General features: G+C 39.4%; 1 protein-coding gene across 7 annotated transcripts; it reads left to right on the forward strand.

Moving 5' to 3' along the window:
- The first annotated feature begins 322 nt into the window (after nt 1-322).
- Nucleotides 323-9692, forward strand: PJVK (pejvakin). Of its 7 annotated transcripts, XM_063712899.1 has the most exons (8): nt 478-969; nt 1953-2020; nt 2488-2606; nt 2732-2927; nt 4401-4542; nt 6907-7024; nt 8744-8842; nt 9382-9692. In XM_063712899.1, the coding sequence occupies exons 5-8, from the start codon at nt 4471-4473 to the stop codon at nt 9672-9674; spliced, it is 582 nt and encodes a 193-aa protein (XP_063568969.1). In that variant the 5' UTR covers nt 478-969; nt 1953-2020; nt 2488-2606; nt 2732-2927; nt 4401-4470; the 3' UTR covers nt 9675-9692. The 7 variants fall into 7 exon arrangements, with proteins under 7 accessions (XP_024098999.1, XP_063568969.1, XP_054405529.1 ...); XM_024243231.3 differs by lacking the exon at nt 2488-2606 and having other exon boundaries at nt 323-969; nt 1831-2020; XM_054549554.2 differs by lacking the exon at nt 2488-2606.
- Nucleotides 9693-10428: the final 736 nt, after the last annotated feature.

The following is a 10428-nucleotide window of genomic DNA, read 5'->3' on the forward strand; positions in this document are numbered from 1 at the left end:
CCCGGGCCTGGTCCTGAAGGTTGAGACCCCGGATATATACGCTCCAGGGGGCTGCGGTGGGCTCTTCGGGTCCCCGAGCCCTGTGTTTAGGAACACGCGGGGACGTCCAAACACCCCCTCCTCTCCCGCCAGTCGGGCTCCTTTGTCTTCTGGGCTTTCGTCGCGAGATGGAACGCTGGGTCAGTGCATCCCAGCGAAACACGTTAGGAGTAAACGAAGGCCTTTCCGGGGACCTGTGTAGTCGGTTGTAATGGCGTTTGCCTGGGATGCAGCACCTTTGGTGGGCCATTAGATGTGTCGCTTCTCCAGGGGCTTGCTAGGCACTAGCAGAAATGCCCCCCTGTGCTTACTCGGTGTTATGGAAGATTGCTTGCACAATGCTATTCGTACGAAAGGATATTATTAAAAGTGATTTATGGCCGGGCGCGGTGGCTCACGCCTGTAATCCCAGCACTTTAGGAGGCCAAGGCAGGCCGATCGCCTGAAGTAAGGAGTTCGAGACCAGCCTGGCCAACGTGGTGAAACCCTGTCTCTACTAAAAATACAAAAATTAGCCGGGCGTGGTGGCATGCGCCCGTAATCCCAGCTACTCGGAAGGCTAAACCAGGAGAATCGCTTGAACCCGGGAGGCAGATGTTGCAGTGAGCCGAGATCGCGCCACTGCACTCCAGCCTGGGCTACAGAGTCAAACTCCGTCTCAAAAAAAAAAAAAAGCGATTTGTTGTTTTGATAGCATGTGAGCCCTGGATGCTTGAAAACAAGTGAAAGATATTCAGAATCTAATCAAATTATATCATCTGATGCTTTAATTAGAGCCTATTCTCTCTTCCTCTCCGTCTATATATGTATGTATATAGATTACTATCCACTACTGTTTTAATGGATATCTTATTGGAAGGGCTACATAGTCACTATTTCAAAATATATGAACTCCGCGTAACACCTACGGCAAAACATTTCAGCACTCAGGTAAAATTCATTTTTTGCCACAAAATTACTTAAAAACAGGCCAGAACTTTATATAGCTCTTGTTAAAGGTTGAGTAGCTGGGATAATAATGAAACAAAAAGATGCAGCAGGACTCCATTTCAAAGAGATAGAGTGTGCGTGCCCAACTTCAGAGTAAGAAACCACTAGGTAATAGTTTATATAGTTACTTATATGTAATGTGGCTTTATTTTTTAAATAAAGATCTGCATATAATTGTTTATATCTGTGAATTCATATTTAATATTAAACACAGTTTTGTAAGCATATAAGATGGAAAATGAATGAAATGCTCAATCAATGAACAGTATGCCATGAGGATTCAAAACAGCACTTTGGTGTTGCCAAAATTCCAGTAGTGGACTTGTGAAGGAATTCCCTTTGGACTAGGTCCACTGTAGATTGTATCCGGGACTATCGTTAGTGCCTAAATTGCATTGCTTCCCACAGCGCTATATGCGTCCCTTAAAATTGGCCCATTGCCAGTGGCGAATCACTATCTACTGTGATCCTTATCATAGACATTGGTCATATTTTTACGTTATTAGTTTTCTGTGTATATTTTAGTGCTATAGCCTGCCATTCCAAATTAAACATGCTCTTAGCATATCATTTTACACCGTCGATCTATAATTCATTACCTGAGCACATGAGTGGAGGCAGTGAATTATACAGTGGTAAACTACTTGGTGAAACCATGCTTTGTATTTTTAAGATGTATAATTATATTTAAAAACAAGCAATGCTTAATTTTGTGCCTGATTTTCCTCTTTAAAAATGGATTTATCTGGGGGTTGCAGTTGATGACATTTTGATTTTAATATGTTTGCTGCTGCTACCAAGAGCTTTGTCAAGCAAGTTGGAGATGGAGGGAGATTAGTTCCTGTTCCAAGCCTCAGTGAAGCTGACAAATATCAACCTCTAAGTCTGGTGGTAAAAAAGAAGCGATGCTTTCTGTTTCCTAGATATAAATTTACTTCAACACCTTTTACACTGAAAGATATTCTCCTAGGAGACAGAGAAATTTCAGCTGGTAAGTTTAAATGTTTGGGAGTGCCAACTCATTCATCTGTATTATTGGCAACCTAAACATAGGTCATATATGCTACTTACATTAGTGATACACATTTTCAATGATTAAAGCAACTTTTATTATGATGGTAGTATAATAACATTATTAAGATTAACAACGCCAAAAGTTTGTATAATATCAAATCTCTTATTGGTCAAATAATTTTCAAATCTATCAATTATTTTATAAATTGTTTTAACCAAATCAACTTAGAATATGACATATTTCTTCATCTATAAAATGGGATATTATTTGGGCTTACCTGTGTTATATGGTCAAATGAGATGAAAATAATTTGTATTTATTTTTTACAATTCAATTATTACAATTGGTAAACTGAAATGTATTTGAAGGGTAGGTTATATAATAAGCTGATATTTTAATGAGTTACTGCTTATAAACGCTTATTTTTTCTTTTAATTGCCCAGTGGATCTTGATGCTTAAGAAGTTCTGTTGGCTGAATAGAAAATTTGAGTTCCTTTTAAGAATTCTGGTTATGTGTTTCTTTTTGTTGTAAGATTAATTGAATTACTACTTTAAATCTTGGTGAGTCATGTTGCCTTTCTCTAACATTTGGGTAATGGAGTCTTCAATTGTAAATTAACATATTACTATATATAATCTACATGAGATAAAGATGTTTAAAAAATACTGGGTTTCTTCTTATAAAGGTATTTCATCTTATCAATTACTGAATTATGAAGATGAATCAGATGTTTCACTCTATGGAAGGCGAGGTAACCATATTGTAAATGACGTTGGGATTAACGTTGCTGGATCAGATTCCATTGCAGTGAAAGCTTCATTTGGTATAGTAACCAAACATGAAGTGGAAGTATCAACATTACTCAAAGAAATTACTACACGGTCAGTATAATAATCCTAATACATTTCAGTGTTTTCATTAAATACTTTAGCTATATAAACTTCATTACAAAGAATGCTTAAAACATTGATGTTGTATTTTACTAGTGTAATTTGCTAGATATGTTTGAAATACATTAGTAGTATATCCAAACTTTGAATTAGGATAGATATCAAAAATCACTTGGCTTAAGTCAGAGACCTCAGGGCCCCAGATCAAGGAGCTAACTGATGAAGAGGCAGAGAGGCTGCAGTTAGAGATTGACCAGAGAATCATGAGGCCCAGCTCAAGAATGGCAGCCTTGACTCCCCAGGGAAGCAGGAGACTGAGGAAGATGAGGAGGAGAAAGATGAGAAGGACAAAGGAAAACTGAAGCCCAACCTAGGCAACAGGGCAGACTTGCCTGATTACCGCTGGACCAAGACCCTGTCTTAGCTAGACCTGGCGATCCCTTTCCGTGTGAACTTCCAGCTGAAAGGGAAGGACGTAGTGGTGGACATCCAGTGGCAGCACCTCCAGGTGGGGCTCAAGAGGCAGCCAGCGATCATCGATGGGGAGTTCTACAACGAAGTGAAGGCGGAGGAGAGCTCGTGGCTCATTGAGGACGGCAAGGTGGTGACTGTGCATCTGGAGAAGATCAATACGTTGGAGTGGTGGAGCCGCTTGGTGTCCAGTGACCCTGAGATCAATACCAAGAAGATTAACCCTGAGAATTCCAAGCTGTCATACCTGGACAGTGAGACTCACATCATGGTGGAAAAGATGATCTATGACCAGTGACAGAAGTCCGTGGGACTGCCAACCTCAGACGAACAGAAGAAACAGGAGATTCTGAAGAAGTTCATGGATCAGCATCCGGAGATGGATTTTTCCAAGGCTAAATTCAACTAGCCCCTGTTTTTCCCTCCCTGAACTCTTGGGGCTGAGCTGCAACCACCCAACTTTCTTTCCCACTCTTCTCTGGGACTTGGGGGCCTCAGGGCTTGGGGCAGGCATGGGACTGGCCCAGGCACACAGGTCCCAGGGCATCAGGAGAAAGGCTGGGGCTTGGGGTCTTGTCCTCCCCAGTTGGCTTACTGTTACACATTAAAATGATTTGCCCAGCTAAAAAAAAAAAAAAAAAACCGCTTGGCCTAAACAAAACTTTTAATTGTTCCACAAAATTACTTTGGCTCTACACACATTTGCTAAATTATTAGATTTAAATAATACAGCACTCTGTCTGCAACAAATAGAGTCCCCTTCAACAGACTTTCAACAGACAGAGTGAAACATTCTGCATAAGCATGTTTTAAGAAAATAGAGAGGAAAGACAAATTATTACATTTCTTTTGGGTATATTTTCTGACTGTTAGGATTGCCTTGATTTACTATTAGGTGAATTATGAATGAATAACACATTATAGCAAAAAATGTACTCGCTTATGTGTAATTAGATGTTATAGAGTCTTGTGAATGTATCTTCTTTATTTTAGAAAAATTAACTTTGACCACAGCTTGATACGTCAGTCAAGGAGCAGCAGAAAGGCAGTATTGTGTGTGGTCATGGAGAGCATCCGAACCACACGACAGTGCTCACTGTCCGTGCATGCTGGAATTCGAGGGGAAGCAATGCGGGTAAGCCACACTCGTTGGGATTCTCTTACTAACTAAAGTGTTGCCATGGGAATTTTTTAAGTATTGAATTTCTAGTCAGACTTGTGTATTTTGTGAAATGTTCTGATGAAAGAGCTGCAGTTGTATAGGATTTTGCACAGCAATGTCTGTTCTAGAATATGAAAAAAAAAACAAGAAATCTTGGGATTCTAAACATTGTAATATAATGCAAAAACAGTAATCCTTGTAAAATTACGTGCATATTGGAGTCCCTCAAATTACTATTTAAGTGTTGTTTTAAGAATAAAAATTGAGTGAGTTGAATTGATTTTATTTTTAGGTGATACACTTTTTGGCCGGGCACAGTGGCTCACGCCTGTAATCCTGGCATTTTTGGGAGGCCGAGGCAGGCGGATCACTTGCAGTCAGGAGTTGGAGATCAAGTTGGGCAACACAGAGAAACCCCATCTCTACTGAAAATACAAAAATTAGCCAGGTGTGGTGGTGTACCCCTGTAATCCCAAGCCACTCAGGAAGCTGAGGCACAAGAATCGCTTGAACCCGGGAGGTGGAGGTTGCAGTGAGCTGAGATTGTGCCATTGCACTCCAACCTGGGTGGCAGAGTGAGACTCCGTCTCAAAAAAACAAAACAAAAACCCCAACCAAAAAAAAAAAATGTGTAACATAATGCAAAAACAGTAATCCTTGTGAAATTACATGCATACTGGAGTCCCTCATATTACTATTTAAGTGCTGTTTTAAGAATAAAAGTTGAGTGCTTAAGTTGAATTGATTTGTTTAAGTGATAGAGTTTTTACACTTTGAATTTTTTAAAGCTGAATTTATAGATTTTTTTTTTGAGACGGAGTCTCGCTCTGTCCCCCAGGCTGGAGTGCAGTGGCGCGATCTTGGCTCACTGCAAACTCCGCCTCCCGGGTTCACGTCATTCTCCTGCCTCAGCCTCCCGAGTAGCTGGGACTAGAGGCACCTGCCACCATGCCTGGCGGTGTTATCCAGGATGGTCTCGATCTCCTGACCTCGTGATCCACCGGCCTCGGCCTCCCAGAGTGCTGGGATTACAGGTGTGAGCCACTGCGCCCGGCCTGAATTTATATTTTTATATTCAAATAGTTTTTCAAAGTTAATATTATCAATGGCCATACATGCTTTATTCAAGGTTAGTTAAATCCTTTAAAAAATATTAGCGGCAAGGCGCAGTGGATCATGCCTGTAATCCCAGTGCTTAGGAAGACTGAGATAGGAAGACAGCTTGGGACCAGGAGTTCAAGACCAACCTGAGCAAAATAATGAAACCTTGTCTCTACAAAAAATAAAAGAATTAGCTGGGTGTGGTGGCACACGCCTATAGTCCCAGCTACTTGGAAGGCTGAGGCAGGGGGCTGCCTGCGGGGTTTGGGTCATTGTCTTTTAGAATTTGGGAGCCTTTGAAAAGCCGTGGTCCCTCCCACCACTATTGTGCTGGGGAAGATGTAGCAGCCTCTTCTCCAAACCACCCCTTTGCCTTCGGACTTCTCTGGGGCCAGCAGCCACCCAACTAGGGGCCCGGGGCCACAGGCTCAGCTGACGACCATGGGCTTCGTGTCCAACCAGCAGTTTGCAGGTTAGAGCTCAGGACTTAGCGGGGACACCTTAGGATGCAGGAGTGGCCAGGAGTTCAAGGTTACAGTAAGCTATGATTGTGCCACTGTTCTCCAGCCTGGGTGACAGAGAGAGACCCTGTCTCTGAAAAAAAATTAGAAAAGTATCTGTGTTTAATTTTCAGCTCAATTATGATATTGTTTATCTTTGTCATTCAGTGACATCTAATAATGACTTGATTGGATTAAAACCAATTGTTAGAAAGACAGGGTTCAAGGATAATCTTTTCAAGTCTTTGCAAATAAAAGTTATTTTCATATATTCAGCTGCCTGTCAAATTCTAATTAACATTGGATCATTTTTGAGGCACAAACTGAAACATTTACTTGATTGTTGGCGATTGCTTTAGAAAGCTACTAAAAGCTCTGGAGGGCTTTGGAATGGTAGACAGGCTAGGCTGAAAACTAACTATGGCACTGCTTTCTAAGATTTCCTGTTGGAAAAAAAAAGGCTTCTACTCCAGAGCATTATGGTTGTGGTAGCACTAATCATGGGCTGTAATACCAAAGTAAGTGAAAAGTGCAGAGGTATTTCCTAATATAGACCAGGAGTTTGTGTTTGACCAATTGGATCTCTGCTATAAAAAATGGTTTAATTCAAGCAGAATAATTCTTTACTTGGGAATTTTTTGTTTTGTCTTTGGTAGGATTATAGGAAATGTTTCATTTCTCCAAAAAGCTATCCTTACATGTTATGATCCTTAATTATGTTATTTATTCAATGTAGTTTCACTTTATGGATGAACAGAATCCCAAGGGAAGGGACAAAGCTATTGTTTTCCCAGCACATACAACCATAGCTTTCAGTGTTTTTGAACTCTTCATATACCTGGATGGTGCCTTTGGTGAGTTAAGGGTCTGCATGAAATACAAATGATTATATTTTTAAGGAGCATTCAATAGGGCATGTGCTCTCTCTCTCTCTTTTCTCTCATTTCTCGTATCTAACAATTATAGAAGATGCTCTCAGCACTGTCAATCTTATGCTTGGGCAAAATAGCTGAGAAAGGCCCTCCGTTCCCTGCTTCCCCATTCCGCTTTTCTGCTTCTTGGTGAAGGTTGTAAACTCTCCACTACCCCATTTAAAATTATAAATAAGAGCTAAAATGCCATCTACTGACAAAGTATTCCTTAGCTTACATGGGGAGATAATAAATGACCTTTTTATAGGTAGTTTTTGATGGTGGCAAACAGAGGAGTAGGTAGGTAGTAGGATGCCTGAAGTGTTAGGATGTCCAAACTGGGGCATGTAAAGACAGCTTTTCTTACTTCAGTTTTACTTATCGTACAGCCAGCTTCCCCTTGCACTCTTCCTAAAAAATAATTTTAAAAAGTAAAAATACTTCCTCCAAAATTGTCACCTTGTATAATACCAAAGTGCAGCTCACTTTAGGTCTCTACATTTCACAGGTCTTTAAGGTCTGTTGGCCAACTGGAGCAAGTCCAGGTGTAGCCCAAGGGATCAGGAAAGGCAGCCCCTAGGCATGGTAATTTACAAATTTTTTAGACCTGTTTTTGTTCATTTCTGCAATTTTGTAGGAGGAGGGAATAGGGAGTCCAGAAACAAAACAAAACTACATGTTAAGTAAATTGTTTTTTTAAAAAATATTTTTAATTTTTATGGCTATATAGTAGATTATATATATATTTATGTATGGGATACATGAGGTATTTTGATATGGGCATACAGTGCATAATAATCACATCATGGAAAATGGGGTATCCATCCCCTCAAGCATTTATCCTTTGTGTTACAAACAATCCAATTATACTCTTTTAGTTATTTAAAAATGTACAAATTCTCAGTCTAAGATGGAGAAAAAACTGTACAGTTACATTATTTGACTGTAGTCACCCTATTATGCTTCCAAATACTAGGTCTTATTAAGTAAATTCTAATTGGATAACTTTAGGTTTTTACAGTTTTATTGATGGTTGGGAGGAATGTAAATGGACTGATATATCCACAAGAATTTAAAAAATATATATAATTTGGACTTCCACTTCTAGGAATTTATCCTACAGATATATTTACACATATATGAAATGATATGAGTGCAAGTATATTCAGTCCTCAATAACAAGAGATTGGAAACAACATTAAGGAGACTAAATAATGGTGCATCCTTGCAAGAGAATACTATGAAGCCAATAAGAATATAATACTTTTAATAGATATTTTTAAAGAGCCGAGTATAATATGTAACTATTTGGGCATAAATAATTTTATACACATACATGTATATATACATCTTTCTTTATGCTTATAAAATACATGGAGTATTTCTGGAAGCAAACATAAGAAACTTAAACAATGGGTGCCCCTGATGCCCTGAGGTAGAAGACTGTGGCTGGATACAGGGTGGGCCAGAGACCTATTTGTCACTGTATCTCCTTTTTGTATGAATTTTCTACCATGTGAACGTTACCTTTTCCAAAAGTATGTAAAAGTTAACTTAAAAAAAAAATACAATGAATGGTTTGTACTAGAATTCATCACCCCATCAAACAGTAAAATATGAATTATTCAAGTTATAACATCTTCTAACAATTTTTTTTTGTAGACCTTTGTGTCACTTCAGTGTCAAAAGGAGGATTTGAAAGGGAAGAAACGGCAACATTTGCACTGCTGTACAGGTTGAGAAATATCCTATTTGAAAGAAGTATGTCCATTGAAGAGTACTGTGAATGTCTTTTTTTTTTTCTTTCCTGGCTTAACACATGAGGTTTTCTATTCAGTAATCCCATCTGTTAAGGAAAACTTTAAATTTAAAAGCCTGGCTGGTACAGTGGCTCATGCCTATAATCCCAGCACTTTGGGAGGCCAGGGCAGGCAGATTGCTAGCACTCAGAAGTTTGAAACCAGCTTGGGCAATGTGAGAAAACCCCATCTGTACAAAGAATACAAAAGAAAAAAAAGTAGTTGGTTGCGGTGGTGTGCACCTGTAGTCCCAGCTACTTGAGAGGCTGAGGTAGGAGGATCACTTGAGCCTGGGAGGCAGAGGTTGTAGTAAATGGAGATTGTGCCACTGCCCTCCAGCTTGGGTGACAGAGACAGACCCTGTCTCAAAAAAAAAAAAAAAAAAAAAAAAAGCCAAATTATTTCATGACTAGTGGATTCACATATTTATTAATGCTATTTGCATTATGTATTTTTCATTTTCATTTCTAACACATTTCTTTTCTGTTTTTGTCCTTTTAGATAGAAGAGTGATGGATGTCATTTCTCGTTCACAGCTTTACTTGGATGATCTTTTTTCTGACTACTATGACAAACCTCTCAGCATGACTGATATTTCACTCAAAGAAGGGACCCATATCCGAGTTAACTTACTTAATCACAGCATTCCCAAAGGGCCTTGCATACTCTGTGGAATGGGGAACTTCAAAAGGGAGACAGTTTATGGGTGCTTTCAGTGTTCTGTTGATGGTCAGAAGTATGTGAGACTTCATGCAGTTCCTTGTTTTGATATTTGGCACAAGAGGATGAAATAAAATGAAAAATGAACACACCGTGTTGGTGTTTTAGGTGCAGTTGTGCCACAAACCTTCCCTAAATTATCTAGGTTTGCTTTGATGAGTTAAATTAAAATGAGAAAAGCAAAAAGAAATTACCTGTCTGGGTATCATATTCCCTATCTATAAAGTAGCGATGATGACAGTAGTGTCTATTTCTTAAGTTGTCATGAAAATTAATAACATTGTTTATATCAAAAAAGATTTACATATAAAATTCAGAATAGAAATTATGAATCTTGCCAGTCACTTTAGAATCATTTTTGGGATGTAGTCTATCATTTTAGTTCACTTTTTTTTTTTTTTTTTTTTGAGACAGAGCCTTGCTGTGTTGCCCAGGCTGGAGTACAGTGGCATGATCTCGGCTCACTGCAACCTCTGCCTCCTGGGTTCAAGCAATTCTCTGCCTCAGTCTCCCGAGTAGCTGGAATTACTGGCGCCCGCCACCATGCCTGGCTAATTTTTTGTATTTTTAGTAGAGACGGAGTTTTACCATCTTGGCCAGGTTGGTCTTGAACTCCTGACCTTGTGATCCACTTTCCTTGGCCTCCCAAAGTGCTGGGATTACAGGCGTGAGCCACCGTGCCTGGCCTAGATAACTTTTTATATAATTAAGAGATTTTTCTAAATACCAATTTTATTTTCAATCAACTTTCAATTCAATGTGTAAGGATGACAAGACTGCACAAGTAGCAACTTTATGGTGTTTCAACTATTGCCTTTGGTCTGGTAA

This window comes from Pongo abelii, chromosome 11 (assembly GCF_028885655.2).
Source record: "Pongo abelii isolate AG06213 chromosome 11, NHGRI_mPonAbe1-v2.0_pri, whole genome shotgun sequence".
Lineage (NCBI taxonomy): Eukaryota > Metazoa > Chordata > Mammalia > Primates > Hominidae > Pongo > Pongo abelii.